The 26706-nt window shown below is 51.9% G+C and overlaps 1 protein-coding gene across 19 annotated transcripts in view; it reads right to left on the bottom strand.

Moving 5' to 3' along the window:
* Positions 1–13529, bottom strand: part of ZNF185 (zinc finger protein 185 with LIM domain) — a 65923-nt gene extending 52394 nt beyond the window's left edge. For 9 of the 19 annotated variants that reach the window (XM_070067399.1, XM_070067403.1, XM_070067404.1 and 6 more), the window contains exons 1-3: positions 9457–9479; positions 359–434; positions 124–247 (exon numbers count right to left, since the gene is read on the bottom strand). In XM_070067399.1, coding sequence (XP_069923500.1) covers positions 124–247; positions 359–392 — 158 coding nt within the window. In that variant the 5' untranslated portion in view covers positions 393–434; positions 9457–9479. Of the gene's footprint in view, positions 1–123; positions 248–358; positions 435–9456; positions 9497–13145 lie in introns of those variants that run through there. The other 10 variants (XM_070067411.1, XM_070067413.1, XM_070067417.1 and 7 more) reach the window with 6 other exon arrangements.
* Positions 13530–26706: the final 13177 nt, after the last annotated feature.

The raw sequence follows: 26706 nt of genomic DNA, 5'->3' as shown, positions 1-26706 counted from the left end.
CTCCCCAGTTGGTATGTGACCACATGACCTAGCTGAGCCCTGACTGGTGGAAGCGCCTCAGCATCCCCAGGTGTGTTTGAGGCCCTCATGTCACTGTCACCCCTCCTGACCTCTTAGACTTACATGGTGCGGCTTTCTGATTCATCCTGCTTGGTGATCCAGCTCTTGTCGCCCTTCAGTGTAGTGCGCACTTTCATCTGCTTGAGGACGTTATTGCGCTCCTCCTCACCTGGTGGCAGAGGCTTTCCTGGCAAGGGCAAGGCCAAGCAGCCTCAGAAAGGAAGCCCCAGCCCCAGGACCGTGGGTCCTCCCAATATACTGCTCTCCCTTGGCTGCTCAGATAGTGCCCAGGCCTCACCTTTAGTGCTGCCTCCAAGAGCTGAGATACTCATGGTGTTGGTGCTGCAAGTCCCTTCGTTGTTTCCACGAGGCTCCTAGGGACAAAGGTATGTACTGCTTGGCACTTCACAAGGGTCACCATGTGGTCCCTGGCATGCCAAGATCATCCAGACTCTCCTTTGGGCTTTAGGAGGGGCAAGAGTTGGCGGAGTCCTGGATGGTGGACAAGAGCCAGGGAACAAGCACTCGCTGGACCTGCCACTGCCAAGTGTCCACCCACCTGTCTGCTCAAGGCTGCTCACCTGAAGAACATGAAGTTCATGAGCAGAACATGAACCTTCCTCCAGAGTCCTAATGATCGGACTCTGGCCCTGGGGGCAGGTGGGTGGAGAAAGTTGGCAGCAGGGAAGGTAGGTGCTGAGGACCAGCTGCTCTGGGGTTGTTTCGTACCCCTTAGAAGCTGTCTGATGACCTGGAGTAGGTCAGCTAAAAGCCTCAGTTTCCTCATTAGTAAAATGGCTATGAGGACATAATGAGTCAATGTTCCCATAAGAGCCCAGCACCACCTGGCACAGCAAAGACCACTGGACCAAACAGCAGTGGCTTTCAATTTATTTTTGCTGGGAGAGGGACATTTGCTGGTCCCCAAATCAGCACAAAAATGGCCTTGTGGTGTGCAGCCCTATTTGATTTGGAAGGAGGCTCCACCTCCAGTGCAGAAAGGGCAGGGTCCCACTGGCTACTCCCAGAGGCCCTCAGGGACCAGACAAGGGCATCTTGTTAAGGCATCTGTACCCTGGCCCACAACTGCCCTGTGCTCTGCTTTCCCTCCTTGCCTCCTCCCTGGACCAAGCTGGCCTTGAAAGCCTTTATAGCATCATGAAGTAGGAGACAGAAGGCCTAGATCATGGGGCTACTCATGGTCCTGCAAGGTTACAGCCAGCCCTTTGCACCTCAAGAGAGAAGCTGAGGGCTCAGTGTGTGGGCACGACAGTGAGCAGGACCCTGGCTGTGCTGACACAGTCCCAAGGCAGGGCAGCCTCTCTTCCTGGGCTTTCTACCCTCTGTGCCCTTCTGAGCTGAGGCCCTGATCAGCTCAGCACAGCTGCTAGCTGGCAAGGCCTGTACATGTTTCTGTGGTGGTCATGAGCACACTAAAATGGGCAGGGCAGGGGGCAGAGAGCAAACCAAATTCTCTTCACCAGCAAGAGCTGGCTCTCCCATAAACTGAACCAAATCAGCAACCCAGGCGGCCTGAGCCTGCCACATGCCAGGAATGGCACTTCATCAGTGGGAATGGAAGCCCCAGGTGCTCAGCCCTTGCACTGAGGCTGCCACATCAGAGTTCTGCTGAGTGTTGCTCATTCCAGAGGTGATCCTAAAACCTTGCATGCCCAACTGTCCCCACCCTGACAACCTGTGGAGTGACTCCACGAGGTGGGGCACATGAGTAGAATCACTGTCTGTGGTCAGGCCTGTGCAACTTGGCCCCTGGTTCTTCCTTCAGCTCCTTGCCTGCAAGAGAGGCCCTCTTCCCACTTGGTCTTTAGGTTCCTTATAACTCTACTAAGCCATATTTGGTGGTGTAACTTATTTTGTGCAATGCACATCAAAGGTATATTTGTTTCCAAGGCCTAGGGGACTACAGACATCTGCTTGCACACATGAACCTGGCAAGCAAGTGAAGTTCATCCACAGTTTGGGATGCTAACTCCATCCTAGTAACTCATCAGTTTCCCCTTAACAAAGCTAATGGCCACATTGCATAGAAGCTTCCTGCTACCACAGAACCAAATAAGCCATTTCCAAAATTAGGACTCACATATGTGCAGAATGACAGAGGCAGAGGGGCTACTGGCAATTCCTGAGCCAAAGTGTGGGGTGTGTGTGTGTGGCATGTGCAAGAACCCAGAGTGAAGAAGGGCAGAGCTGGGTAGGAACACCACTGGTCCCCTCATACAGTTAAGACCTCCATGTGAAGACCAGGGCTGCTGTTTCCACACTGGCTCTTTTCCCTTGGGCCTGGCTGCATCTCAGAAGCCAAATTTCTTCTCTGACCTCCTCCTTGCACTGCCTCCTTCCAGCAGCACTCATCAGCCCCTAATCCCACTTGGCCACATCAGCCCACATGTCTCACTCAGCTGCTCACGGTTCCTTACTGTTTCTAAAACCAGGGACAAACTCAGCAGTCCCTGGCCCAGCCTCCTTTCTCCTCAGCCTCCTTCAATATCAGCACATGTTGCAAGCAGGCCACATGTCCGAGACTCCCAGTACCTTTGCTCATATCAGTGCCCACACCTTGAACATCCTCCCAGCTCTCTTGTCTCTCCCTCAGGGCTCAGCTGAGCTAACCACTCCTGCTCCTGCAGGCACTCCCCGGCTAAGCCCCAAAGCCAGGCACAGACTCAAGCACCCAGAATTTGTTGACCCCGATGGGACCTGCTCCTGCACCAGCCTTAGCAAGGACAAGGCCCAGGTATCCCGTCACTCCAGAGTGCATAGCCTGTACTGACTGCCCTTCTTCACATCCCAGTGTCCTCTCCGTGGCCCCCTGATCAATGGCAGTCTGCAAAGGTCATACTGGGGACCAGTCAGAAGGGGGTTTCCTAAGTGGCTGCCAGGTGCTGATGGTGGTAAGCCTTGCAGAGTACAAGTCTCTGACGGGTAAGTCTGGGAACTGCTTATCCTAGACCTAGGGAAGAAATAGCATGAGGAGAACATGGATGTATACAGGAGGGGATCGTGCCAAAGCTGAGTATGATGGTGAAAATCTGGCAACAGTTCAGTGCCCAACATTCATCGTTATATCGCTGTCATCTATTCATGTATTCAAGCAAAGACTATGCGGCTATTACAAAGGGTCATGGTCCCACAGCTGTTGCCCAGAATGTGCTCTCACTGAGTCTCTGAGGGCAGTGATAAGGAGAAGTAAATTCAGTCAGCCTTGGGCAAAGCTTCTGGGGCCTGTGTGTGGGCCTTTCTGAGTCTCCCTGCCCTCTCCCAGGACCCTACCTAGCTTGGAAGAAAACCCAGGCACTGGACTATTCATCTGGGGTTGACCCTTCTGTGGGGCCCTAGGAAATGCTAACAAGGTTATTGCCCACTTCATGGACTGCATACCCTGTGCCAGCTGGACACGGTGCATGTTCAGTTCAAATATCAGGGCTCTGGAGCCTGGCAGCACGTGTGCATATGTCATCCCAGTGTTACTTTAACCCAACTGAGCCCTACACCACATTCTTAGGGATCAGAGCCCTGGTGACCCTGATAGCACCCCCACACAATGGAACACTCACTACAGCCAACTCTATTGCTTCCTCCAAAGTGGGACACTTGGCCTTAGCTGCCAATTCTCCCTCATTGTTGGGGGAGGATGCTTCAGCCACATGATGGTGGGCCTATGTCCCTGAGTTTAAGAAAGCAGCCCACACAGCCCCACAGTCCTCAGGTCTTCTCATGCCTTAGAGCTTGTGCCTGAGATTCAAGATCCAGAAAAAGTACAAGCAGCAGAAAGAGAGAAACTTCTGGGACATGTGGGGAAAACGGAGAGCAAATATTCCACAGGTAGCTCCTTTTGGGAGTGGGGCTAAGGACCTCCTGCCTGTCCAGGCTTTCCAGTCTTCTTTCTCTGAGAATGTGAGCTTCTTGTAAAGCCTACCAGGCCACCCTGTCCCATTAGCCCTAATAAGGCAAAAAGGCTGCCCACTCTGAGAGCAAACACTGCTCTCTGGGCTGAGGCCTCTGCTCACAGCTCGGCGCCTCTTCTCATTTTCTGTGTCTAAGACTCCTTGTGTACCAAAATACTCCCAAACTAGAGTGTGTGCCTCTGCCTGGGATTTTCCATTCCACAATGTGGGTATCCTGATGCTGGTTGGTATCTTCATTTCCCAAATGGCCCAAAGAGTACATTTCTGACCAGGATGGCATCTCTGTGGCCCTGTCAGCACCATGGCCCCATTTCTACTTTGATTGGAAAAAAGACTTCTGGCTCTTGGAGAGCTGCCATATCACACCACTTAGGGCATGGTCTGGGCTGCTAGTGGAACAGTGGGTTTACCTGACTCCTTCCACCTGAGATGTCCCTCATGGCACACCCTTGGAGCCTCACTAGATATGGCTCCAATACACAGTATCCCTCCCTGGGCCAATTCTGAACAAAGTCCTGCGTTCAGACAATACCAGCCTGTCTCAGGAAAACACAGCCCCAAGTCCAAGTCCTTCTAAGCAGGCCAGACCACCTCAGGCACTGGGAAGGCACCCCCAGCCCACCCTCTGGGCCCTTCATCTCATTTTTTCTTTCTCTTCTATCAGCCTGCAGATGGCTCTTGGAGCAGACTGGGCCAAGAGTTGGCAAACAGGGCAATCAGGAGAAGTCTCCCTGGCAGTGCTGTCAGGGAGATGAGGACAAACCCTCCCAGAATTCAGATGGCCTCAGAATGTCAATGGGCATGCTCCCTCTCCACCTTCCTCTGGGCTACTGTGGCCTCTCAAGGCTGTCCAATAACCTTCAAGGGAAGGGGCCCTTGGCCCTAATTGGATAGACAGAAATGAGGAGCCAATGAGGTAGCTTCAGGGAGCCTGTGATCCTGACCACAGAAATCCTGGTGTCGTCAGAGGCTGTCAGCAACTGGAATAAGAGTAGGAGCTGACCTGGGGGTGGGGAGCTGCTGCACGCAGATTACAGCAGGCTGGTGGGAGCAGTGAGATCAGCAGCAATGCCACAGCTGCTCAGCTGGTTCATGAGGAGACAGAGATGGGGACACCCTGTTGCTCCACAAGGATGTGCTCTGCCTCCAGGACCAACTCAGAGAAAGTTTTCTAGAACTGCCCTGTTGCCTGACTCCCCATGGGAGGCACCTCCCAGAGGAAACTGCAAATCTCACGGCTGTTAGCTCAGGGACACAGCCTAATCCCATTCTTGGTCACATTGCACTAATCATGGAAGCAAGAGAAAGCCATGGGAGAGAAGGAAGGTGTGTCCATGGAGAAAGATCAGCTGGCCCAACAGAGGGGCCATCCTCCTCCAGACCAAGCCCCCATGGCAGCCCACTCCAAGACTACAGCATCCTTCCTTCTGGCTGACCTCTTCCAGGAACCTGGAGAGAACACTGAGGGAGGCAGTGAAGAAGCGAGGCCTTCCTACATAGGCCCAGCCCAGCCACAACCCCCAGTGTGGCTTTTCTGTGGCAAGAGATGGTTCTGGGAAGGGAGACAGCAGGCAGGGTATTTGCCTTTTCTCATCCTAGGAGTCAGGGGAAGAGGATGGCTCTGAAACTCAGCAGAGAGGTGCTGGATTCCAGGAAGAGGCACTGGGATAAAAGAGGAGCAAAACAGCTTTTGGTCTCACTTTCCAGGAGCACCAAACATTGGTGCATGTGAATGAGATACAGCTAGAGGGAAAAAATGATGGAGATTGTGTGTGTTCTGCTGCTGGGCAAGGGCTTTATTCCCAGAGGTGAACTGAGCCCAATAAGCAAATACAGACGTGGTGAGTGACATATGGATGAAGCCATCAATGCTGAAGCTGCCCATTGCAGGAGCTCATTGCCAGGCTAACCTTAGGCCATGTTTTAAGAAAGCTCTGCCTGCATGTGGCTCTATAGCCAAGGGCCCTGACAGAAGCACAGGCCCAGAATGTAGCTGAGGATCAGTTCTTTTTCAGCAGAAACCTGAGCACTCCCATCTGGTCATGAAAGAATTAGCAAAGACAGGGATCTTAGCCCTGTCTCCATGAAACTTGTTCTTACAGGTGGATGGACCTGGCTGATCTCTCAGCTGTGCACTGCCAGGGGTCTCAGAGAAGGCAGACAGACTGTGGGAAAGAGACTACATTCTCATCCCAGCTCTGCCATGCTGGGCAAATCCTTTGTCTCCCATGGGGCCTTGGTTTCCCACCAACGGAAAAGCAAATTTTGAAAGGGAGACCCCCAACTGTTCACCTGTTCCTTACAAGAACCCAAGGCTGGGCAGTTTCCTTGAGTGGAGTCCCTGCAGCCTTCTGTGCTGGTCCAACTCAACCTGTTGACAGCCAGAGATGGGGACGTGGCCTTGAGGTTGCCCTGATCTCAAAATGCTCCTGGACCAACCTCTGCTCATGATTGCTGCACAACACTCCACACAGTGCCCTTGGCCAGTGGGGGTTGGGCCTTTGCTGCGGTGCAGCTTCTCCCTGGAGAGTGCAGTAGAAAGTACAGTGACGGGCTGGCAGGTTCCACAGGCTGCGCTGGGAAAGGCACTGGGGCCTCCACAGCACAGCTCACCACATGGAGTTTAGGGGGCTAGGGAATGCTCTAAGTTGGGGAGTACGACCTCCATCTTCTGCCCAGGTGCCCTCGTCCAGTTCTTTCTCAAGGCATACACTGTCTAAATCCAAGCTGTCCAAGCCAGCACTCAAGCAGCCAGCCCAATTCACTGGGCCAAAAGGGCTGGAATGCTGAACTGCCCCAGTTTCTGAAGCAGCCTCCTGTGGCCAGCTCTCGTGAATCAGGGCGTTCTGATTCCCAGTCTTTTGCTCTGGAGTTTCAGCAGCTGGCTGCTTCACCAGCCAGGTTGCTTTCCTCCAGCAAGGGGATACAGTAGGCTCTGCAGTGGATGCTAAGAGCCACAAGGTCTTCAGCAGTACAGGGGGGAAGGGGCCCTTCAAAGGTGATTTAGAGACCTCAGGCAGGGCTAGGCTTGCCAGAGTGACAGCCGAGCAACAGCTGGATCGCATCCGAGCCCTTCAGTTGGCCGCTCACCACACAGGTCCCAGGAGCCCCAGGCCGGGCCCCTCTCTCTAGAGCACACACAACTTGCCAGTGATGCTCCAGTCCCGGGGGCTTCTGCCTGGAGTCCAGGGAGGCAGCTGGAAGGAGGCTCACCAAGTGGAAAAATACAGTTGGAAGAGACTTGGGTTGCAGAGGGAAAAAATGCAATCTGGAAAAAGAGCGCCTGGGGGGTGGTATTTGTAAATGCGCTTTACAGGTAAATGACTTCTACATGAAAGTCTGTGATTTCACCTCCCCTCCATCCTGCCCTCAACACCCCAGAATCCAGACTTCTCGGCGTCAGGGCTGGAGGAGCCCTGGGAGGCAGACGTCTGAGCCAAGACAGCTCCCTCCCAAGGCAGTGGGGAGCTGGAACCCTGAAGGGGGGAAAGCAGCCAGGGCCACCTACCACTACTGGAGCCCCAGAATTCCTCCTTGCTCTGCCCTATGCCCATTTCCTAACTCTCAGAGGGCTGAACACGAGGGAGTGTTCATGAGGACTAGGCTAATGCTGAGTTGACAAGCATGCAAGGCCATGAGGGCTGCTGGGCAGGGCCCTTGGAGATGTCTCTGTGGATAACAGGGGACTGGGTAGAACCAGCATGCTGGAGAGAGCGGGACCCCCATGCCCTCTCACTCTAAAGAGAACCCCTGACAAGAGGAATCTGCATGAGCTGATCAGGGTGTCAGCTCCTCAGCTGTAGTAGCCTCCCACCAGGCCCTGGCTTTCTCTTCCCCCACCAGCACCTGTCTGTGAAGCCTGGGAACCAAGGTCTTAAGCCAGTCTCACACAAAAAAGGCTATCCCATCTGCAGAAAAGGCAGCTAGTGCCATGCAAAGGGGCCCAGGGTTCACGGAGGCCATCCTCAGCCCAGCTCTGTCTCACCCCCTCGGAATACTCACACCCTTGCTGCTACTACCCATTCAGCCTTGGCCAGAGCAGGGCCAGTCACAGGAAGGCATCTCCACTTGCCCCTGGCCAGCATTGGCCAAGGTTAATTGCTTTTGTCCTATTTACAGTGATCACTAGTGAGGCTCAAGGGAAAAAAAAAAAAAAAACCCAACCGCCCCCGCACCCTGTTCCCCAACAAAATCTCTGCTCCCTAGCCCTGAGGCGGAGCTCCACCTCCTCCCCACTCAGAGCCTCTGCAGCCTTCCTCTCTCCCTCTTTCTCAGCTTGGAATCCCCTTAGCTTGACTCTTACCTCTATCATTGTCCCCAGTTTTGGAAAAGAATATGGAAGGCCAGAGAGGAGAGAGCATTTGCCCAAAGTCACATTTTCCTTTCTGCACCAAGCATTTCTGGGAAGCTACTGGCCAGCCTGGGTGCTGGGGGAGACAGAAAGGAGCCTGGAGGAGGAAAGCAGCCCTGCGAGGCCCCGCGAGAGCACTGCATTTCCCAAGGAGGCGTCCTTGGCTCAGGCCCTAAAGAATGAAAGAATGAGTAGGAGCTCTCAGGCAAAAGTGGTGAAGCAAGTCCTGGTTTTCGGGTTTGTTGTTTTTTCAGGCTAAACCCGGCACTGCCTGATGTAAGCATTTTTGCCAGGGATGCCCGTCCCTGGGATTGGAATCCTTGTGCCGGCCCTCTCCATAGCAACCCTTCGCCACATCAAGCTCTCAGGGAAATTGACCCAGTCATCAAAAAGTGGCGTGCTGAGCCAACGATCACAACGACCAGACCGAGGGGCCCCGACCGAGTGCCAGACTTGTGCCCACAGATGAGGCCGAGGCCCGGGACCACCAGCAGCCACCAGCAACAGCTGGGGGTCAGCCCACCACTGGCCCCCACAGGCCAGATCCTTTCTCCAGCCCAGAGTGTGGCTCCTGAGCTCCTCAGCCTTCTCCAGAGCCCAGACATTAGCTGTGCAGAAAGAGGGGCCCCTCAGCAGGCATTGACGACTGGGTAAGGAACCACCCACTTCCCTGCTCCCCAGTTCTCTGGGCTCCATCTGCAAATGAGAAGTGAGCAGCTCCCCACAGGAAAAGCCCAGACATGGTTTCTGAAAGGGGCTCCTGGGTCCCTCTGGCGGCCAAATTCCCCTGGGACATCTGCTTAAGCTGCAGATTCCTTCCCGCCTCCTCCCCTCTGAGTCTGAGTCTGCACATTTGCCTTGCAGAATGACACCCATAGGGCCGCTTGTCCTTTCGTTTTCCAGTCTTTTCTCTGCCCAGACCTGCCCCTTCTGCTTCCCTGTCCAGACCTTCTCAATTTGCAGTCATCTCTGTGCCCAACAGGGAAAGTGAGCAGGAAACACTGGCCAAATGCTTCACGTGGCTCCCTCCCTGCTCTGCAGATGGGACTTGAACAAGTCTGTCTCTCTCTGTGTATCTGTTTCCCTTTAGAAAAGTAGACCAGCTCCAGGCCTGCATACCTCCTGATCCCTCCTGGCCACCAGTGAAGAAAAGTCATCAGAAATGTGGCAGAATGTCCACACTGGGAAGACTTCAGCAATTGTCTGCAGGATGCTCATAACTTTTCAGAACACTTCAAATCAATTTAAAACTTAAATATAAAAAGTGAAAACAAAACAGCAAGTGAGTCAGACTTTAGCAGGCATGGAGGAATTGACATAAGAATTCAGTGTTCTGTACCAACTCACTTCACTGTGGGCAGACCCTGTGTGCATCACCAGTGGACACTAGCAATGAGTTTTCTATAGTTTTTTTTTTTTAATGTGAGGCTGGCACTGTGGCATACTGGGTAAAGCCATCACCTGTACTGCCAGCGTCCCATATGAGTGCTGGTTCGAGTTCCGGCTGCCCCACTTCCTATCCAGCTCTCTGCTATGGCCTGGAAAAACAGTAGAAGATGGCCCAAGTCCTTGGGCCGCTGCACTCGCATGGGAGATCCAGGAGAAGCTCCTGGCTCCTGGCTTCGGATTGGTGCAGCTCCAGCCGTTGTTGCCATCTGGGGAGTGAACCAACAGATGGAAGACCTCTCTCTTTCTCTCTGCCTCTCCTTCTCTGTCTGTGTAACTCTCACTTTTAAAATAAATATTTTAAAAATGTATTTACTTATTTTAAGGGCAAAGTTACACAGAAAGAGAGAGGAGAGACACAGAGAGAGGTCTTCCATCTGTTGATTCACTCCTGAGATAGCCACAATGGCCAGGGCTGGGCCAGGATGAAGCCAGGAGCCAGGAGCTTCTTCTGGGTCTCCCACAAGGGTGCAGGGGCCAAGCACTTGGACCATCTTCCACTACTTTCTCACACACATTAGCAGAGAGCTGGATTGGAAGTGGAGTCACTGGGACTCGAACCAACACCTCTATGGGGTGGCAGTGCTGCAGATGAAGGCTTAACCTTCTACACCACAGCGCTGACCTCTAGCAGTGAGTTTTCAGGTGTTTTCCTTCTTCTTCCCAATCCAGTCCCCACCTCACTCCTTGCCAGCATGGCCACTCTGCCTTGAAAGAGTGCCGCAGGCCTCTGGCCCTGCAGAAGCTGCTCCTGACTTCAGTTGCAGGACACGCTGCAGTTTGTACACTTAAGTAGTGGTTGAATGGGGTAGGGACCCAGTTTGCCCTATGAGTTCTCTTAACCACCATACTGTAGTGACAACCACCCTCACCTGCTACACACCCTAGAGATGGTGATGGATGGTGGATAATTCACATCCCACTCCATTTCACAAGTCCCTAGACAGCTCTGTGAGCCTTGGTAGTGATGACACTAACCTCTCCAGAGCGTCACCTTCAGGCAGGTGGGTCCCCTAGTGCACTGCCTTTGTCCTGGCATTAGCCAGGTTTCTGCTGGTTCAGTGGAGACAAATGCACAGCCCTTGTTCCTGTCTCAACCATAGTGGTCTAATGCCTGGGGTACCCAGAGCACCAGAGCCCTGGGAAGCAGCTTTCCTCTGGCACTGGTCCTGTCCCAGGCCACCAGCAGCCTTGGGGCTCGGCAAGCAGAAGGAAAGCTTATGATACACGTGACCTGGTACCTCATGGACTGTGGCTTGAAGCAAGAGCCAGACTAAGTCACCTGTGGAAGCTTGAGTGGAGAAGGAAGTAGGAGGCTTCAGCTTCCAGAATGCACTGAGCCACAACTGGGGGAGTTTCTTGGCATACAGTTGAGGACAGTTCAGGGAACAGGTGCTGATGCCTATCACAGCCAGATGCTGGGCCCAGTGCTGGGCCCCGCTGGATTTCAGGAGGCTGCAGGGACCCTGGGCAGCAAGGCAGAGCACATAAGGCAGGTCGAGGATGGTTGAGGTAAGGTGGCTGTTCCCGGACTCATTGCCCTCCTATGGGAAGGACTTTGTCTGGAAGCGGGCCTTGAGCTAGCTGAGCAGGAAGTGAGGTGAACCATTTCAATTCAGAGGGCAGCTCCTTACTGAGTGGCCTAGCCGTGTCCTCAGGCAGACTGCCACTCCTCGAGGCGGGGCGGGGGGCTGCTTTCTCTTTGACTACTCACTGCCTGCCTCTGGGTGCAACATACATAGTGGGGTCTTTGGTAGAGCAGGAGGAGGCAGAGTCAGGCAACCCAACAGGCTCCTGCTTCTCATCCCCACCCCTCCAGAAAGCCTTCCCTGAGCTTCACAGCTACAGGTGCTTTCCCGCTCCCCGGAGGTTTGTATGCAGAGCTGCAGCACCCTATGTGGGCTTGTGCCTCCTCTCTCTGACCCATATGACCATCCACAGGGTGAAAAGGAACAGATCACCTGCTGTGTGCAGCTGAGCAGAGCCCCTAGCCAGAGGCTGAGACTTGATAGATGGAGGGGGTTGGGCAAGTGAGATGACTGTGCTCCTTCCCTTCCTGGAGTGACTCAAAGGTGATGAGGGGAACCACACAAGCACCCAGGCCCCCAGGAAGCCGGCCGCTGATCTGTGCATCTGTGTCCTGGGCTTTCAGCTGCTCTTGGTTTTTCAGATGAGGCAGTAGAGGTCCTGGGAAGGAAGAGCCTCCCCTGCCTCCATCTGCAGCTCTGCAAGAGCTGGGGAGGAGGGAGTAGAAAGGGAACTGGGCTCTCTAATACAGACCTGCTCTCCCTCAACTGTTAGGGACTAACGGCCTATGCCTCCAGCCAGGTGTCCTGAGCAGAAATGCAAAGGGCTATGTGACAAAGGCGAGGCTGAGTTCAGGTGCCAGAGGCCTCGACCTGCTGTCTCAGGGTTCACAGAGTGTAGGCTGAGCTTCCTGACCCCCTGCCAGCTGGAGTCCTGGGATGCTGCTGCACAGTCTTCCACAATGTCAAGGCCAATTGCAAATGGCTCAGTGGGAACACAACTCCTAGTGCACTTCAGAGGCTCCAAAGCCCTGGGACATGCACTACCTACCTTACTAGAGTCCTCAGCAGCCCTGGGTAGGAGGTGGTCTGGTCCCCCATGCACCAGTGGAGCTGCCCAGGTGACTCCAGCTCCAAAGGAGAAGAGCAGACAGGAGGACCTGAACTTTCAGCCTTTCTTTGAGGCAAAGTATCACCCTGCCTTTCCAAAGAGGACAGGGCTCTTGGCTTCCCCTGCCCCCATCCAAACAATCCAGCCACAGAGCTGGCACACTGCAGATCCCGGCGATAACACCACAGTGACACTTGATTCGGCGCCTTCTGTCTGAGCATGAGCAGCTCCCTTTCCCGGCCTTCCTAGCAACTGCTTGATGCCCAACACATGCCCGATGCAAAGCCACCCGTGAATCCCCTGTGCTAGGTTCCAGGACGAGTGAGGGGTTCCTCAGGGTGAGCCAGTTTCTCGATTTTCTCATCTCTACAGTGGACCTGGGGAAGCCGAAGGATCTAAGTTACCTGATTCCTTCAGGCCTGCTACTAAAGGGATTAATCCAGAAAGGGCAAGGACAGAGGGACCAGGCCAGCAAGGCGGCTACTTGCCTCAGCGGGCCACTCTCCCTCTGTGAGTAGCTTCTCTCTCACAGTGAAAGCCAGAAAAGTAAAATCACTGCCTTTCCTGGGGTAGCCCAACAGGGAGCTTGGAGCAGATTAAAGATTAAGGATGGGGAAACTGAGGCCCTGACTTGTCCCCAGCTGGGCATAGACCAGGTGACCTCCCCACCCCCCCCACCATGACTCCCTGCCAGACCGCGTCCGACGGCGACTCGACAGTCCTACCTGGCACAGGTGCCTGGTCCGTGGGGTAAGAGGAGGGTCTGGTGGGTGCGGGGTGCGGGCTCCCTCGCGTGGGCAGCGCCCGGCCGGGCCGGGGCGGCGGGCGCGGGGCACGGGGCTCAGCAGGGAGCTCTCAGGGAGGTAAGGAGGCGCGGACTGGGCTCCGCCCGCAGGAGAACAAACAGGTTTTCTCCGGCCGCCGGGAGCCTCGCCCCTCGCCCCTCCCCTCGGCCGGCCCCCTTCCTCTGCCCTCTCCTGGGGTAGGTAGATGCGCCTGGCACATTCCGAACATTCTCCCGCCAGTGTCCTCAGCCTGCCCGCCCCTTCCCGGCTCCGCCCCGCGGGGCTGCGGGAGAAATCAAGGCCGGGGCTCCCCTCGCCGAGCCCAGAGCGAGCTCCAGGAGGCTCTGCCTCGGTGGAAAAGTTCCAGACAAATTCCTCCGGGCTCGCCGGCCCCAGGCCGGGACGCCTCTGCCACGTGAAGGGCCCCCGCTGCCTAGTTGTGTCCCTGCCCGCGCCGGACGCGATCCGGCCCAGGCTCGGGGCCAACGACTTCCACAGATGCTGTCGGGTTAATTCTGTCGAGAACTACTGTTCCTAGATCCATTTTACAGATGGAGATCCCAGACAGGGGCGGGGAGGGGGGTGGGGAGGAGGCTGGCGGCTGAGATCATGCAGGAAGTCCCGGAGGCAGGGAAGGAGGAGAAGAAAGCACAGGAAAAACTTTCACCCTGGAAGATCTTCCTGCTGGGATCTGGGGCTCCCAAGGCACAGCAAACGCGGCCACCTCGCCGACTGGGCAAGTGGGACATAACCAGGGCTCCAGAGGCAATGTAGCTTGCTTCCTGTCATTCATTCACACTTACTCATCGCTTGCTATGTGTAAGGCGCTGGGCTAGGATACAGGGAGCACCAAGAAATCCCTAAGCCTCTTAGGTGACAGACAACACAGCTCCAGCAAAGGCATAGAGTTGGCCTGGCAAGGTGATAAGAACAAGGCCACCATGCCCTCTTCCATCAAGCCCTGCCAATTCCATGTCCCAGGGGCCCTCAAATCCATTCACTTCTCTCCATCCACACGCCCAGCCTCCTCTGGCTTCCCTGCCTCTGGTCTTGCCTTCCTTCCCTGTCGGTGTCCACACAGAAGTCAGTTTAAGAGCTCGCATGTGTGGCCAGCGCGACGGCTCACTAGGCTAATCCTCCTCCTTGCGGCGCTGGCACACCGGGTTCTAGTCCCAGTCGGGGTGCCGGATTCTGTCCCGGTTGCCCCTCTTCCAGGCCAGCTCTCTGCTGTGGCCAGGGAGTGCAGTGGAGGATGGCCCAAGTACTTGGGCCCTGCACCCCATGGGAGACCAGGAGAAGTACCTGGCTCCTGCCATCGGATCAGCGCGGTGCGCCGGCTGTGGCGGCCATTGGAGGGTGAACCAACGGCAAAGGAAGACCTTTCTCTCTGTCTCTCTCTCTCACTGTCCACTCTGCCTGTCAAAAAAGAAAAAATGAAAAAAAAAAAAAGAACTCACATGTGTGAGTATGATCATATGGCTCCCATGCTCACAACTCTTCATGGCTCCCCATTGCTCAGAAGAAAAGCCAAAGTCCTTTAGATGGCCTCTCTGTCTCTGCAGGTCTAGTCATTCTCCCCTTTTGGTCCCACATTCCAGTCACACTGGCCTCCTCCTGGCTTCTGAACACATCACAGTTCCTCTCACCTTGGGGTGCTTGCTCCTGGTATTCCCCTACCACCCAGTTGAGTTAACCACTTCCTTCTGTGCATGCCTCTAGTTCCCAGAGAGAACATCTATCTAACATAGTAGCTGTCAACCTTTATTGTTCTAGACCTGGAGCTGTGGGAAGGGCAGGGCCCTGTCTGATTCATCACTAGGTCACAGCGATCAGCACAAGGAGTCTGAGGAACTTGCAGAAGGAAGGGAAAGAGCAGTGATTGAGACTCTGGGAGCTGTCCACATCCTTCTCTTTTGGGGTTCATCAGAAAGAGGAATTCTTAGAAGTGCTATGTATGCTATGTATGAAGTCACTTCAGTTCATCTCTGTCACTTCCCATCAAACATTTTCTTGCGTCCAATATTGAATACCCCAGTGTAGAGGGGCATCTAGTGGCAGCCATGGATTTGGCTTGGCATCTGAGCTCCTAAACATAGTCACTATGTGGCCTAGGACATGCCGTACTGCCCCTCTGAGCCCCTGCCCCATCAAGATCCCCTAACTTCAACAGGTAAGACGTCAAGGGATCGGATGCAGGGATGAGCAAGAGGGGCGTTCTTCTCTCACAAGGCCACCAGTGGGAAAGGGTAAGCTTGCTTCTGAGCCATAAGTTAGCATGGGCCTGCTGGGGAGCATGAGCAAGATCGCTGTCCAAGGACACAGCCAGCCAGTGAGGGCTACCCTGGGCCAGGCTGCCTCCAGGCCTTGAGCTCTTCTAATGTCCCAGGTGACTCAGTCCCTGCCCAGGCCAGATCTGTCATGACAGCTACAACCAAAAAGACTAGCCTTTCCTCGACTCCTCCCTCCCTGCCAACCTGCCAGGCCCTGCAGCTGATCTTGCCTGCAAACGGGTTTGACTCGAACGGTCACTGCCCTGCCCTGCCCTGCCCACCTGTTCATTGCCCCAACAGAATCTTCCAGCGATGCTTTCCAACCCCACTCCCTGCCAGGGCTATGTCCAGTCACCTCAGTTAGGCTTCTAGGTCACTGCCAGCGTCTTCAGCTTCCTCGGGCATCAGACACGCCCAAGTGACATGGACCTAGATACACCAAGCGCTCTCATCCCAGCAGGACACTGCACAGCACGATCCCTTTGGAATGATATTTCTTTTCTAGGGACACCAGGGGACCTCCCACTCATTCTCAGTTTCCTTGTTGTCTGCTTTAAGTCTTTCTTTCCTCCCCTCCCCCTCCACCCCTACTGCTGCCCCTCTTAGTCTAGGACAAGGCCCTGGTGACTGTCAGCTCTCTCCAAATTGAGCTCTACTCCTGCCTGGCCTGAGCCTAGTCCTGTCCCTCCTTCATCCTCTCCTGTCCTCCTGTGCCTTAGCCCCTAGTTGCAGCTCCAATACTGGTCAGCGTCTCTGGCTATGGCAGAGTTCGCCCGCAGCCCCCCAGCTTGGGCAATAGTACCACCTTCAGGGTACTACATCCCCGTTCTTGACAAGCAGGCCTCCAGCATGACACTGATATGAGGGTGCAGATGCTGACTCTGAGTGGAGTAGGCTTGGAGGCCACAGGCTGAGGAGATCTGGAAGGTGGAGGCAGGAAGTGGCAGGTGGTGACCATGTGCTGAGGGGGCTACATTGCTGCAGGCAGTGGGGAGGAAGACAGATGCCTATTTGGAAAGAAGTGGTGAGGAGTGCTCTAAATGCCCCCATTCTGATCTGCAGGGCTGAGCCTAGGACTTGGCCAAGCCATTCTAGCTGAAGTATTCCCAGGACAGGGAGAAAAGATGGTGGGTTCCTGAAAGCCAGCAGGCCCAAAAGCCAACAGAGGCAGTGAATCCCCCACCAGAGGGAACTATAGCTGAATGCTCAACCCTCACTCTACACTTGACCAGATGGGGAAAACAGACACCTGGAGATGGACGGAGTCTCTGGTGCTCAGGTTCACATGTGGGGAGGGCTGGGCTCCTGCTTGGGCCATAATCCCTTCCTTCCTTCTTTCCTTCCAGGAATCTGCCTTGCCACCTTGTCCCTTGGACTCCCAGCAGGGTGGTTTTCCTGAGAGCAGGGGTCCCTGGTGGGGCTGCATCCAGGACAGGCCCTATGCAGCTCCAAATCTGTGAGGCCAGGCCTCTGCATGTGTAACCAGCTTCCCCTCAGCATATGGGAAGAGCCTCTTAGCCACCAAGTCTTGCCTTGGGGATCCCCTGCTAAATGCTCCTACTGTGCTGCCACTCTCACCCTGCTGAGATACCAGTCACAACCATTCTCAGCTGCATTGGCTCCCGGTCTAGTGGAGGAGGCAGACCTGTCCCACACCAGGGGGCAACCCCCATGCCAGACCATTTGTTTTGTGGGCAGTGGCACCACTGAGAGTCACTTAGGAGCAAAGAACTGAGGAGAGGTTGTGTGCCTTCTCAGAGGGGCCATATTCTAACCTCTCTTATCCCTATGCCTGGGCTCCTGCCGCCCTTTGAATCTGCTGCTCTCTGCCATCAGTCTGGCTCCCTGTGACCTGATGCCCCAGAACACAGCCTTTGCCGTTTGTCTTTGGCTCTGAAGCAACCCCAGACCAGGCCTGCAGAGCACGAGTGTGCGTGTGGAGCCAAAGCCTCGCTGGCAGATAATCCCTGCATGCCCTGAAGAATGGCTTTTTGCTGCTTTAAGAATCATCTACAGATCGGAAAAAGAATGTTCTAATTGGAAAACCTCCCCGCCATGGTTTTCCGGAGTTTTAGTACAGTTGGCCGGCAAGGAGGCTCCTGGGATGAGGAGGAAGGGAAGTCATGAGGAGGAGACAGTGGGCTCCCTGCCCAGCGCCCCCTCATCCCCCGAGCTCAGCTCAGCCACTGCCGGCCCATGAGGGGCCGCACAGAAGGCTGGGCTTGTCTTCAGCGTGGGGAATCTGGAAGCTGTCTGGCCTCAGCTGGGAGCTCCTCCCCTGAATGGGGGCCCAACCCTGGCCCAGAGACCCTGCTGCCGCCCCAGAAGCAGCCCAGACTCCTGGACTCTCTGGAAGGACTGATTCCTGGTGGGCATTGTGAGCACTGCCCTGAAGAGGGAAGGTGTGCAAGCTGCTGTCTGCTCAATAGATGGGAAGGCCAGAGTTGGGGCTGGGGTTTGTGAGGTCTCCCAGAGCTGATTGAGGCTCTAGCCTGGGAGACCGGCAGGGAAGTACGGCTGCATGGGAAGCCTTGAGGGAGAAAAAGCTCTGACGCCAGGCCCTGCTGAGCCTGACAACCTGAGGCTGTCCAGTTGCAAATTTGCTCCTTTAGGTTAAGCCTTGCCCCTTGCATTTGGGAAATGCTCCTCTTGGAAGGAGACATGGAAATCTACGTCCTCTTCACCTGGGAGAGACCAGGTTACCATGACTCACCTCTTGTGGGATGTATGCTTCTTTATTAGTCTTTTCCAGAAATCTCTTTCTTCAAGGGGCACATCCCTTGACAGACTACAGCATGACCATGGTCTCTGACCTTCAAGGTCAGACCTGCTACTTTTCTTCTTATCCTTCTGCCCAAGTTGCTGCTAGCCAAAGCTTCGCCACCTGCTGTGGAAACTCAGCTCTTCCCAGCACAAGGGAAAGTACTGGTTCTCATCACAAAGGATTGATCAGCCTGGCTGGGGGACACACTTGGCTCCTATTCATTGCACTTGGCCTCAGTAACCTGTACTTAGAGACCATGAGTTCAATCACATGGCTGTACACTTCCTGGCATTGGCCCATCTGCTCTTACTCCCCTTCCTCTCATACCTGTGTCATTTCAGTCCTTGGGGACTGCAGCTCCATAATCTATTTAAATTTAATGAATTCTAATGAAATAATATTGGAAATTCAGCTCCTTAGTTACACTGGCCACATTTCAAATTCTCAATCACCCCATGTGACGAGTGGCTACTGTGTTGGGAAGCACAGACAGAGGACACAAGCATCTTGATGGAAACTTCTACTCTACTCATATTGACAGCGCTGCTCTGTATGCTCTGCTTTTCACTGGGGCCAGACTCCCTCCACCAAGAAAGTAGGGAAGGCTCTTCCTTCAACCACATCCACATATCTCTGGATGGATTAGCCTGTCCCTGAATAGAAACCTTTCCTCCTATGAGGCTCAGGCCAACTGGCTCTAATGCCTACCATTCACCACATAGGCAGGTCTTCGCACTGGGAGTGAGAAAATCATTGGGAGGATGATATGCTAGCAATGAAGTGGGCTAGTGAGTGTGTGACTTAGCCATCCATGGCTGTGGATAAGCCGTCCCAAACTCTTATGCTTCCTGGGTTTTTCACTTTGACTTCTTGTCAACTCTACTGCAGCCACTTTTCTCACCAGGTGCAGCCTGCTGTCACCTCCAGAATCTCTAATACAACCTTCTACTTTCTTACTGTAACCTCCTCTCTGACCATCAGGCTTCTTCAGCTACTTCAGTTTCAACTATCTTTCAAGACCTTAAGGTCCTCTTGTCTGTCATCTCCTCCACTCTCTTTTCATACAGTTGCCCATTGCTTTCTTCATTCTCTACACTATCAGTTTAAAGCCCATCACTTCAACCACTATCTTATCAGCATCCTAATCTTCCTCTGCCTTCTGTTACCTCTAGCTGACACAGCATCAAATCCAGACAAATCTGCTTTCTTCATGCTTACCCCGAGACAATGAAGCATGCTGGCTATGGTCACTCAACTGTGCACAATGGTGCCAGTACAAATTCCTGGATACTGCTCCTTCTCCCCTTCACAAAGACTTCTGTCTTTGTAATCGGCCCTTTCTCTTTATTTGGAGCATTCTCATTAATATTTTTTTATTTGACAGGCAGAGTTAGACAGTGAGAGAGAGACAGAGAGAAGAGAGAAGGGTCTTCCTTCCATTGGTTCACCCCCCAAAATGGCCACTATGGCTGGCGCTGCACCAATCTGAAGCCAGGAACCAAGCACTTCCTCCTGGTCTCCCATGCGGGTGCAGGGCTCAAGCACCTGGGCCATCCTCCACTGCCTTACCGGGCCACAGCAGAGAGCTGGACTGGAAGAGGAGCAACCGGGACTAGAACTGGCGCCCATAGGGATGCCGGCACCACAAGCAGAGGATTTACCAAGTGAGCCACGGCGCCAGCCCCCATTCTCATTAACATTAAAAAAAAAGAATCTCACTTGGCCCCACTACCATCTCCAGTTACTACCTCTGTCCCTCTAGTGAGGAAAACTCCTCAAAAGAGTTGTTCAGACTCACTGCACATACTCCTCTCATTTCCCATAAACTAATTCCCATCAAGATTTCAACTCTACCACTCCCTCAAAATTACTCTTGTCACCGATCTCCATGTTGCCAAACCCAGTGTTCACATCTCTGCCCTCACTTACCTCTTAGCCACAGTCAATCACCCCCTCCTTCTGGAAAAACTTGCTTCTCTTGGCTTCCCTGACGCCCTACTTATCTGGTGAAATGACAGTTAAGAATACAGACTCTGGAACTGGATTGTCTGGGTGCAAGCACTAGCTGTGCCAATGAATAGCTGTGCAACCTTGGGCGACTTACTTGTCTTCTCTGGGTTTCAATACAGGAGAGCATACCATCTGTGCAATAAAAGAGAGAGTACCAACACTTGCCTGCATAGATCACTGTAGAGATTATATAGTATAGGATATAGAAAGTGAATAGAGGGTTTGGCACTGTGGCATAGCAGGTAAAGCCGCAACCTGCAGTGCCGGCATCCCAAATGGGTGCTGGTTTGAGTCCCGGCTGCTCCACTTCTGATCCAGCTCTCTGATATGGCCTGGGAAAGCAGTAGAAGATGGCCCAAGTCCTTGGGCCCCTGTACCCATGTGGGAGACCCAGGAGAACCTCCTGGCTTCTGGCTTTGGATCAGCACAGCTCTGGCCGTTGCGGCCATTTGGGGAGTGAACCAGTGGATGTAAGACCTCTCTTCTGCCTCCCCTTCTTTCTCTGTGTAACTCTGACTTTCAAATAAATAAATAAATCTTTAAAAGAAAAAGAAAGTGCATAAAATACAGCAGGTTATGTGGCAGTGCTCAATGGATATTTGCTGTTGCAATTATTGTTACTTGAAATCAGCACGTGGAGGTCTAAGAGGCAATTCAAACTGAACCTGTCAAAACACAATTCTTTTTTAAATGATTTATTTTATTTATTTGAAAGAGTTACAGAGAAACCGCTGGTTTGCTCCCCAAAATGGCCGCAATGGCCGGAGCTGAGCCCATCCGAAGCTAGGAGCCAGGAACTTCTGGATCTCCCATGAAAGCACAATTCTTGTTTCCCCATCAGACAAGCCTCTCTTCCCTTGCTCTTTCTCATTCTCTCATCTACGTATCCCTCCCACATCCAACTAATCAGTAAGTCCTGATTGCAGCTCTATCTCCAGAGCAAATTTGGAGCCTGATCACTTCTGGCCCCCTTTCCCTGACACCTCCTCCTGGTTTCCTGGTTTCCTGACTGCAATGGTTGCCCCATTGCATCGACTCTCTGCAAAGTAGGCAGAGCCATTTCTCCCTGCCCTCTCTGTCTGGGTGATAGGGTGACTCCATTTTCATCTGTGTGCATTGGGAACGTGGGCACTATCTGAGATTACTTCTCTCTGTCTTTCTGCCTTAGCTCCAGCCTCTTCAAGCTCTAAGCTGCTGGCATACTGAAGCCACACTGGACCTCCTGCTGATCCCCACTGCCTGGTGTTTGACTACTACACTTCTCAGCAGAGTGTCTCTTTCACTCCTTTCCTCCACAGCACTCACTATTCCTGCCTCTCTCCTGCTTGCCTCCTTGGTGCTTGAACTACATCTCACTCACTCTCCCACTAGAACGCCTGGTGCAGTGCCTGAGTGGGCACCCAAAAAACATCTGCTGAATGCTTGAAGGAAGGGATAAAAGTTGATTTCAAATATAGTGTACCATCAAAGTGCCATTTCAGATTAGTGGATCAAAAGTATATCATTCAAGGTATGATGCTGGAATACTGGTCATTTGAAAAAAAAATAAGCTGGATTTCCCACCTCACACTCCACACCGAAATAAACTCCAGATGGCTCAGAAATTTAATGTAAAAAAACGAAACCATAAAAGTACTAGAAGGAATCCTGGGGTGGGGACGGCCTTTCTAAGTATGTCATGAAAACCAGAAACCATAAAAGAAAAGACGGAGAAATTAAAAACTTCTGTATGGCAAAACCTACCATAACTGTCATTAGACAAATGACAAATGAGGAAGAGTTATTTACACCACGTAGGACAGCAAGAGGCTTAATCTTCCTAAAATAAACGCAATCACAATTGTAAAATGGGTCAGCAGGGAATGGGAACAAACAATTGAAAAGGAACAATTAACATATGATGGAAATGCAAATGAAGGCAAGTGCTGGCACCCCAGCCTCTAGTTGGTAAAAGTGAAAACTGATCTGCAAAACAGTGGGTTCCCTGGGCTGTGGGAAAATGGGCACTCTCATAGCCCAAGGGCCTTAGGAGTGGACCTATAAACCAGTGGGGCTTTCTGGGCACTAATCTAGAAATCTGTAACCTAATGGGTGATAAGAACTTCCTTTGATCCAACAATATCAACATTTTAAAATTCTCTTATTTATCTGATATATATATATGTATATAATAGTACATATGTATATTATAGAAACTATGATGCATATAAATATCTGACCACCATGGATAAAGTTCATTCTGCCCTCTGTCCATGGGAATGACCCATCCTGGTTCAAATGAAAAGTTAACTTCTCTGCTTATCGTTCTAGACCCCACCTTTTGTCTCCTACTTAGATTAATATTTCTGTTTCTTTTGGACCATCAGTTGCTCCCTGTCTACTGGATCATTCTGATCATCAAGCAAACAGGCTATTAATTCTTCCCACCATAAACAAACAAGCAAACAACTTTCCCTTGGCCGCATCTTCTACTCTGGCTATATCCCATTTGTTTCTCTTTTTCTCTTTACAGTAACAACCCTTGGGAGAATTATCTATACTCAGTGGCTCTGATTCCTCCTCTTCCCTTCTCTGGTTCACTCCCACCAGTGCTCAGGAATGGCTCTTGTCAGCGTTGCTGATGTGCTAAATCCAATGACCAACTTTTAACTCACATTTTACTGGATGTTTTAGCGACATTTAACGCAGGAGATATTGCTCTCCTCCTAGAAACACTTTTCTCTTGTTTTCCAGGACTCTTCACTCTCCTGCTTTCCCTCCTACTCCACTCATGGCTCCTCTTTAGTGGTCTGTGGCTCCATCCCATCTCACATTACCTCCCTCAGCCAACCTCTTAACTTTGGAAGGACCCAGGACTCAGTCATTGGGACTCTTCTCTATTATACTCATTTCCATGGTGATTTCAATCTATGTTGTAAATTTAAATATCATCTAGGGGGCTGGTGTTGTGATCTAGTGGGTTAAGCTATTACCTGTAGTGCTGGTATCCCATGTTCCAGCTGCTTTGCTTCTAATCCAGCTCCCTGTTAATGTGCCTGGGAAAGTAGCACAGGACGGCCCAACTGCTTGGGCCCCTGCACCCACATGGGAGACCCAGATGATTCTCCTGGCTCCTGGTTTCAGCCTGACCTAGCTCTGGCCATTGCAAGCATTTGGGGAGTGAACCAGCAGATAGATGGTCTCTCCCTCTGTCTCTCCCTCCCTCTGTAACTCTTTCAAATAAATAAATAACATCTGGACACTAAAGACTTCTAGGTTTACATTTCTAACTCAGGCCCTTTTCTTGAGTTCCAACATCTCTTGCATATCTATTAGGTATCTCACTCTGTGCCCCAAACCAAATACACTAGCTGGCCCTTCCAGATCCATCCTCTTTGCAGCTGTCTACCATATTTGGTGGCCATTCCATTTTTCCAGTGGCTTGGACCAAAAACCTTCATCCTTGACTCTTTTTCTCATTTCCCACATCCAATCCATCAGCAAAATCCTTGGGCTGGCTCTTTCCAGTAAGTCCATAATCTAACCACTTATTCCCATAGATGGGTTGTTTGCATGAACATTGCTGCACTGAATATTCTTGTACACATCTGATGACATGGGAAAGAAATTCTCTATACCAGTGGTTCCTAAACTTTGGCAGGCATCAGAAGCCTCCAGAAGGCCTGAACAACCCTGAGTGCTGCATCTCACTCCCAGAGATCCCCATTCTGAGTCTGAGTCAGGGCTGGACATTTGCATTTCTAACAATATCCCAGGTGAGGCAAATGCTGCAGCTAGGGTATATTATACCCAGAAGCAGAAATGCCAGGTTGCAGGGTATTTATGTACATGTTCGGCCTGACAACACAACATCAATTTTCCTGCCTAGGAGTCCCTTGTGCTCTACACCCTTGCCACCACTTGGTGTTGTCAGATGTGTTATGTTTTTTTTTCAATATGGTGGATACAAAGACTTAGCTCATTGTGATTCCGAATTGTGTTACCAGTACTCCCAATTTAAGGTATTTATTCTCAGATTGTAACAGTATATGCTCGGGGTTTGGGGAGATAGGGACCAAAATGCTTTTTGCAACACTGAAACTGGTTACAAACTAAGTTTCCACCAACAGATACATTCAAAGTTTATAAGAGGATCATACATGGCTGATCAAAATGATGAGTTTATTTTTTTAAAAGATTTATTTTATTTGTTTGAAAGAGTTACAGAGAGAGGTAGAAAAACACAGAGAGAGGTCTTCCATCCTCTGGTTCATTCCCCAAATGGCCACAACTGCCGGAACTAAGCCAATCCAAAGGCAGGAGCCAGGAGCGTCTTCCAATTCTCCCACATGGGTGCAGGGGCCCAAGGACTTGGGCCATCTTCTACTGCTTTCCCAGGCCATATCAGAGAGCTGGATCAGAAGTGAAGCAGCTGAGACTCGAACCCGCAGCCATATGGGATGCTAGCACTGCAGGCCAGGGCTTTAACCTACTGCACCACAGCACTGACCCCCAAAATGATGAGTTTAGATCTCTAGTTATGGATCTGGAATATACCTGTAATATATTATTGAACAAACGGGGGGGGGGGGAAGTGGTTTGCATAAAAGCAATAAACCTGACAGCATAGTGAGATTTCATTTCTGTAAAATTGTCCAAAGGCATTTGAATGTTAACATTTGATATTGTCTACGAGTTGGATTTTAAATCATCATTATTTTTATGTTCGTTTTGTATTTGCAGTAATGTTCAACTTTTCAAAAATGTGTACATCTCTTTTATCATTAAAGAAGCAATTTTCAAAAGTACATTTTCATATTTCTCATATTTGCATTATCTGTAGAAAGTATCCAGGAGGTTTCACATGAAACTGATCATAGTGACTGCCTCTGGGAAGTGGGTTTATGTGGGCTGAGTGGGAAGGTACTCAGAGCTTTCTCTTTATTCCTTTCTGTACTCTTTGAATTTTTATGACAGCGTATTACTTTCATAATAAAAAACACTAATAAAAACAAAAAAGAGAGCTATTCTTAACATGCAAGGCAGCCCCTTCAGCCCCTGCCACTGTGGGCCCAGCCCACCCAGCCAAGCTGGGGCCCCTAAATACTTCACAAGGAGCCCACTCAAGTTGTGCCAGACCTCCTCTGGCTGGGGAGCTTTTAAGCTACGGGCCAATGCCAGTTGCTGGGCTGACCAGAAGAGAGTTTCTCCTGCTTCTAGGGGCTGGCTTGAGCCAAGAGCAATGTGTCACCCCCATAAAGCATGTGGCTGTGGGCACCGCCGCCCTCCAGAAGGCCCAGAGAGAAATGATTAACTTAACCAAGGAGCCATCATGCCGTCAGAAGCTAGAAAGCTCCAACCACAAACCCACCTGGGTTTCTGACCAAGCACTTTCACCTCTGTAAACGTGGGACCTTGGGGGGAAAAAGTGTGCAAAATCAGAAAGGTGTGGAGGCAGTGACTGTGAGCTGATCTACCACACAGTTGCATGATGGAATCCGGGGCTGCCTGGAGCTGTGAAAGAATTAATTACATGTAAAACATAAAAACCCAAACTTCACAGGGCTTGCACCGAGCACTCTGTGTGACAGGATATAGTCGTAGCTTCTCAAAGGCCACCAGAAAGGGTACCTCTTCCTCATGTAGCGCTTATGAGCTATTGGCTACTGTTAAGTCCATATACATGGCCCTGTCCCTTTGTGGAGCAGAAGCTCTGGGAGCCACAAACCATGTATATTTCTAAACTCAGGGTGAACAGTCACAAATAGATGTCCCCTGTGATCACTATACAGTCTGCCATGGCCCACTATGCCAGTCTGGGTGGTGATGTGCAGAGCTGGGATCATGTTACCTATCTGAAAGTTGTGCAGGTGGCAAAGCCTGTAGCATTCTAGGCCAAGGCATCCACCTTGAACACGTGTACTCCTCCCCCTAGATGTCCTTGGAGGGCCTACATTCTCTTGAATATACAACTTTTGATCTTTAATAAGACAATATGAAGCGAAATCTCATGATGAGCCGCAGATGTAACCAGCCTTCAGCTGTCCTGGCATGATTGTATTTGGTCATTCTGAATGCTACTGTGAGGATAATGTTTGTTCACATGTAGGAGCCCAGTAAATACTTGATGTATTATAAAAGCAGGTTGAGGGACTGGCGCTGTAGTATAGTGGGTAAAGCTGCCGCCTGCAGTGTCGGCATCCCATATGGGCACCAGTTCTAGTCCAGGCTGCTCCACTTCTGAGCCAGCTCTCTGCTATGGCCTGGGAAAGCAGTGGAAGGTGGCCCAAGTCCTTGGGCCCCTGTAGTCGAGTGGGAGAACTGGAAGAAGCTCCTGGCTCCTGACTTTGGATCGGCTCAGCTCTGGCAGTTGCGGCCATTTGGGGAGTGAACCAGTGGATGGAAGACCTCTCTCTCTCTCTCTCTCTCTCTCTCTCTGTAACTTTGCCTTTCAAATAAAAAAATCTAAAAAAAAATC

Source organism: Oryctolagus cuniculus, chromosome X (genome assembly GCF_964237555.1).
Source record: "Oryctolagus cuniculus chromosome X, mOryCun1.1, whole genome shotgun sequence".
In the NCBI taxonomy this organism is placed as follows: Eukaryota; Metazoa; Chordata; class Mammalia; order Lagomorpha; family Leporidae; genus Oryctolagus; species Oryctolagus cuniculus.
This window is presented reverse-complemented; position numbering and strand designations above follow the sequence as displayed.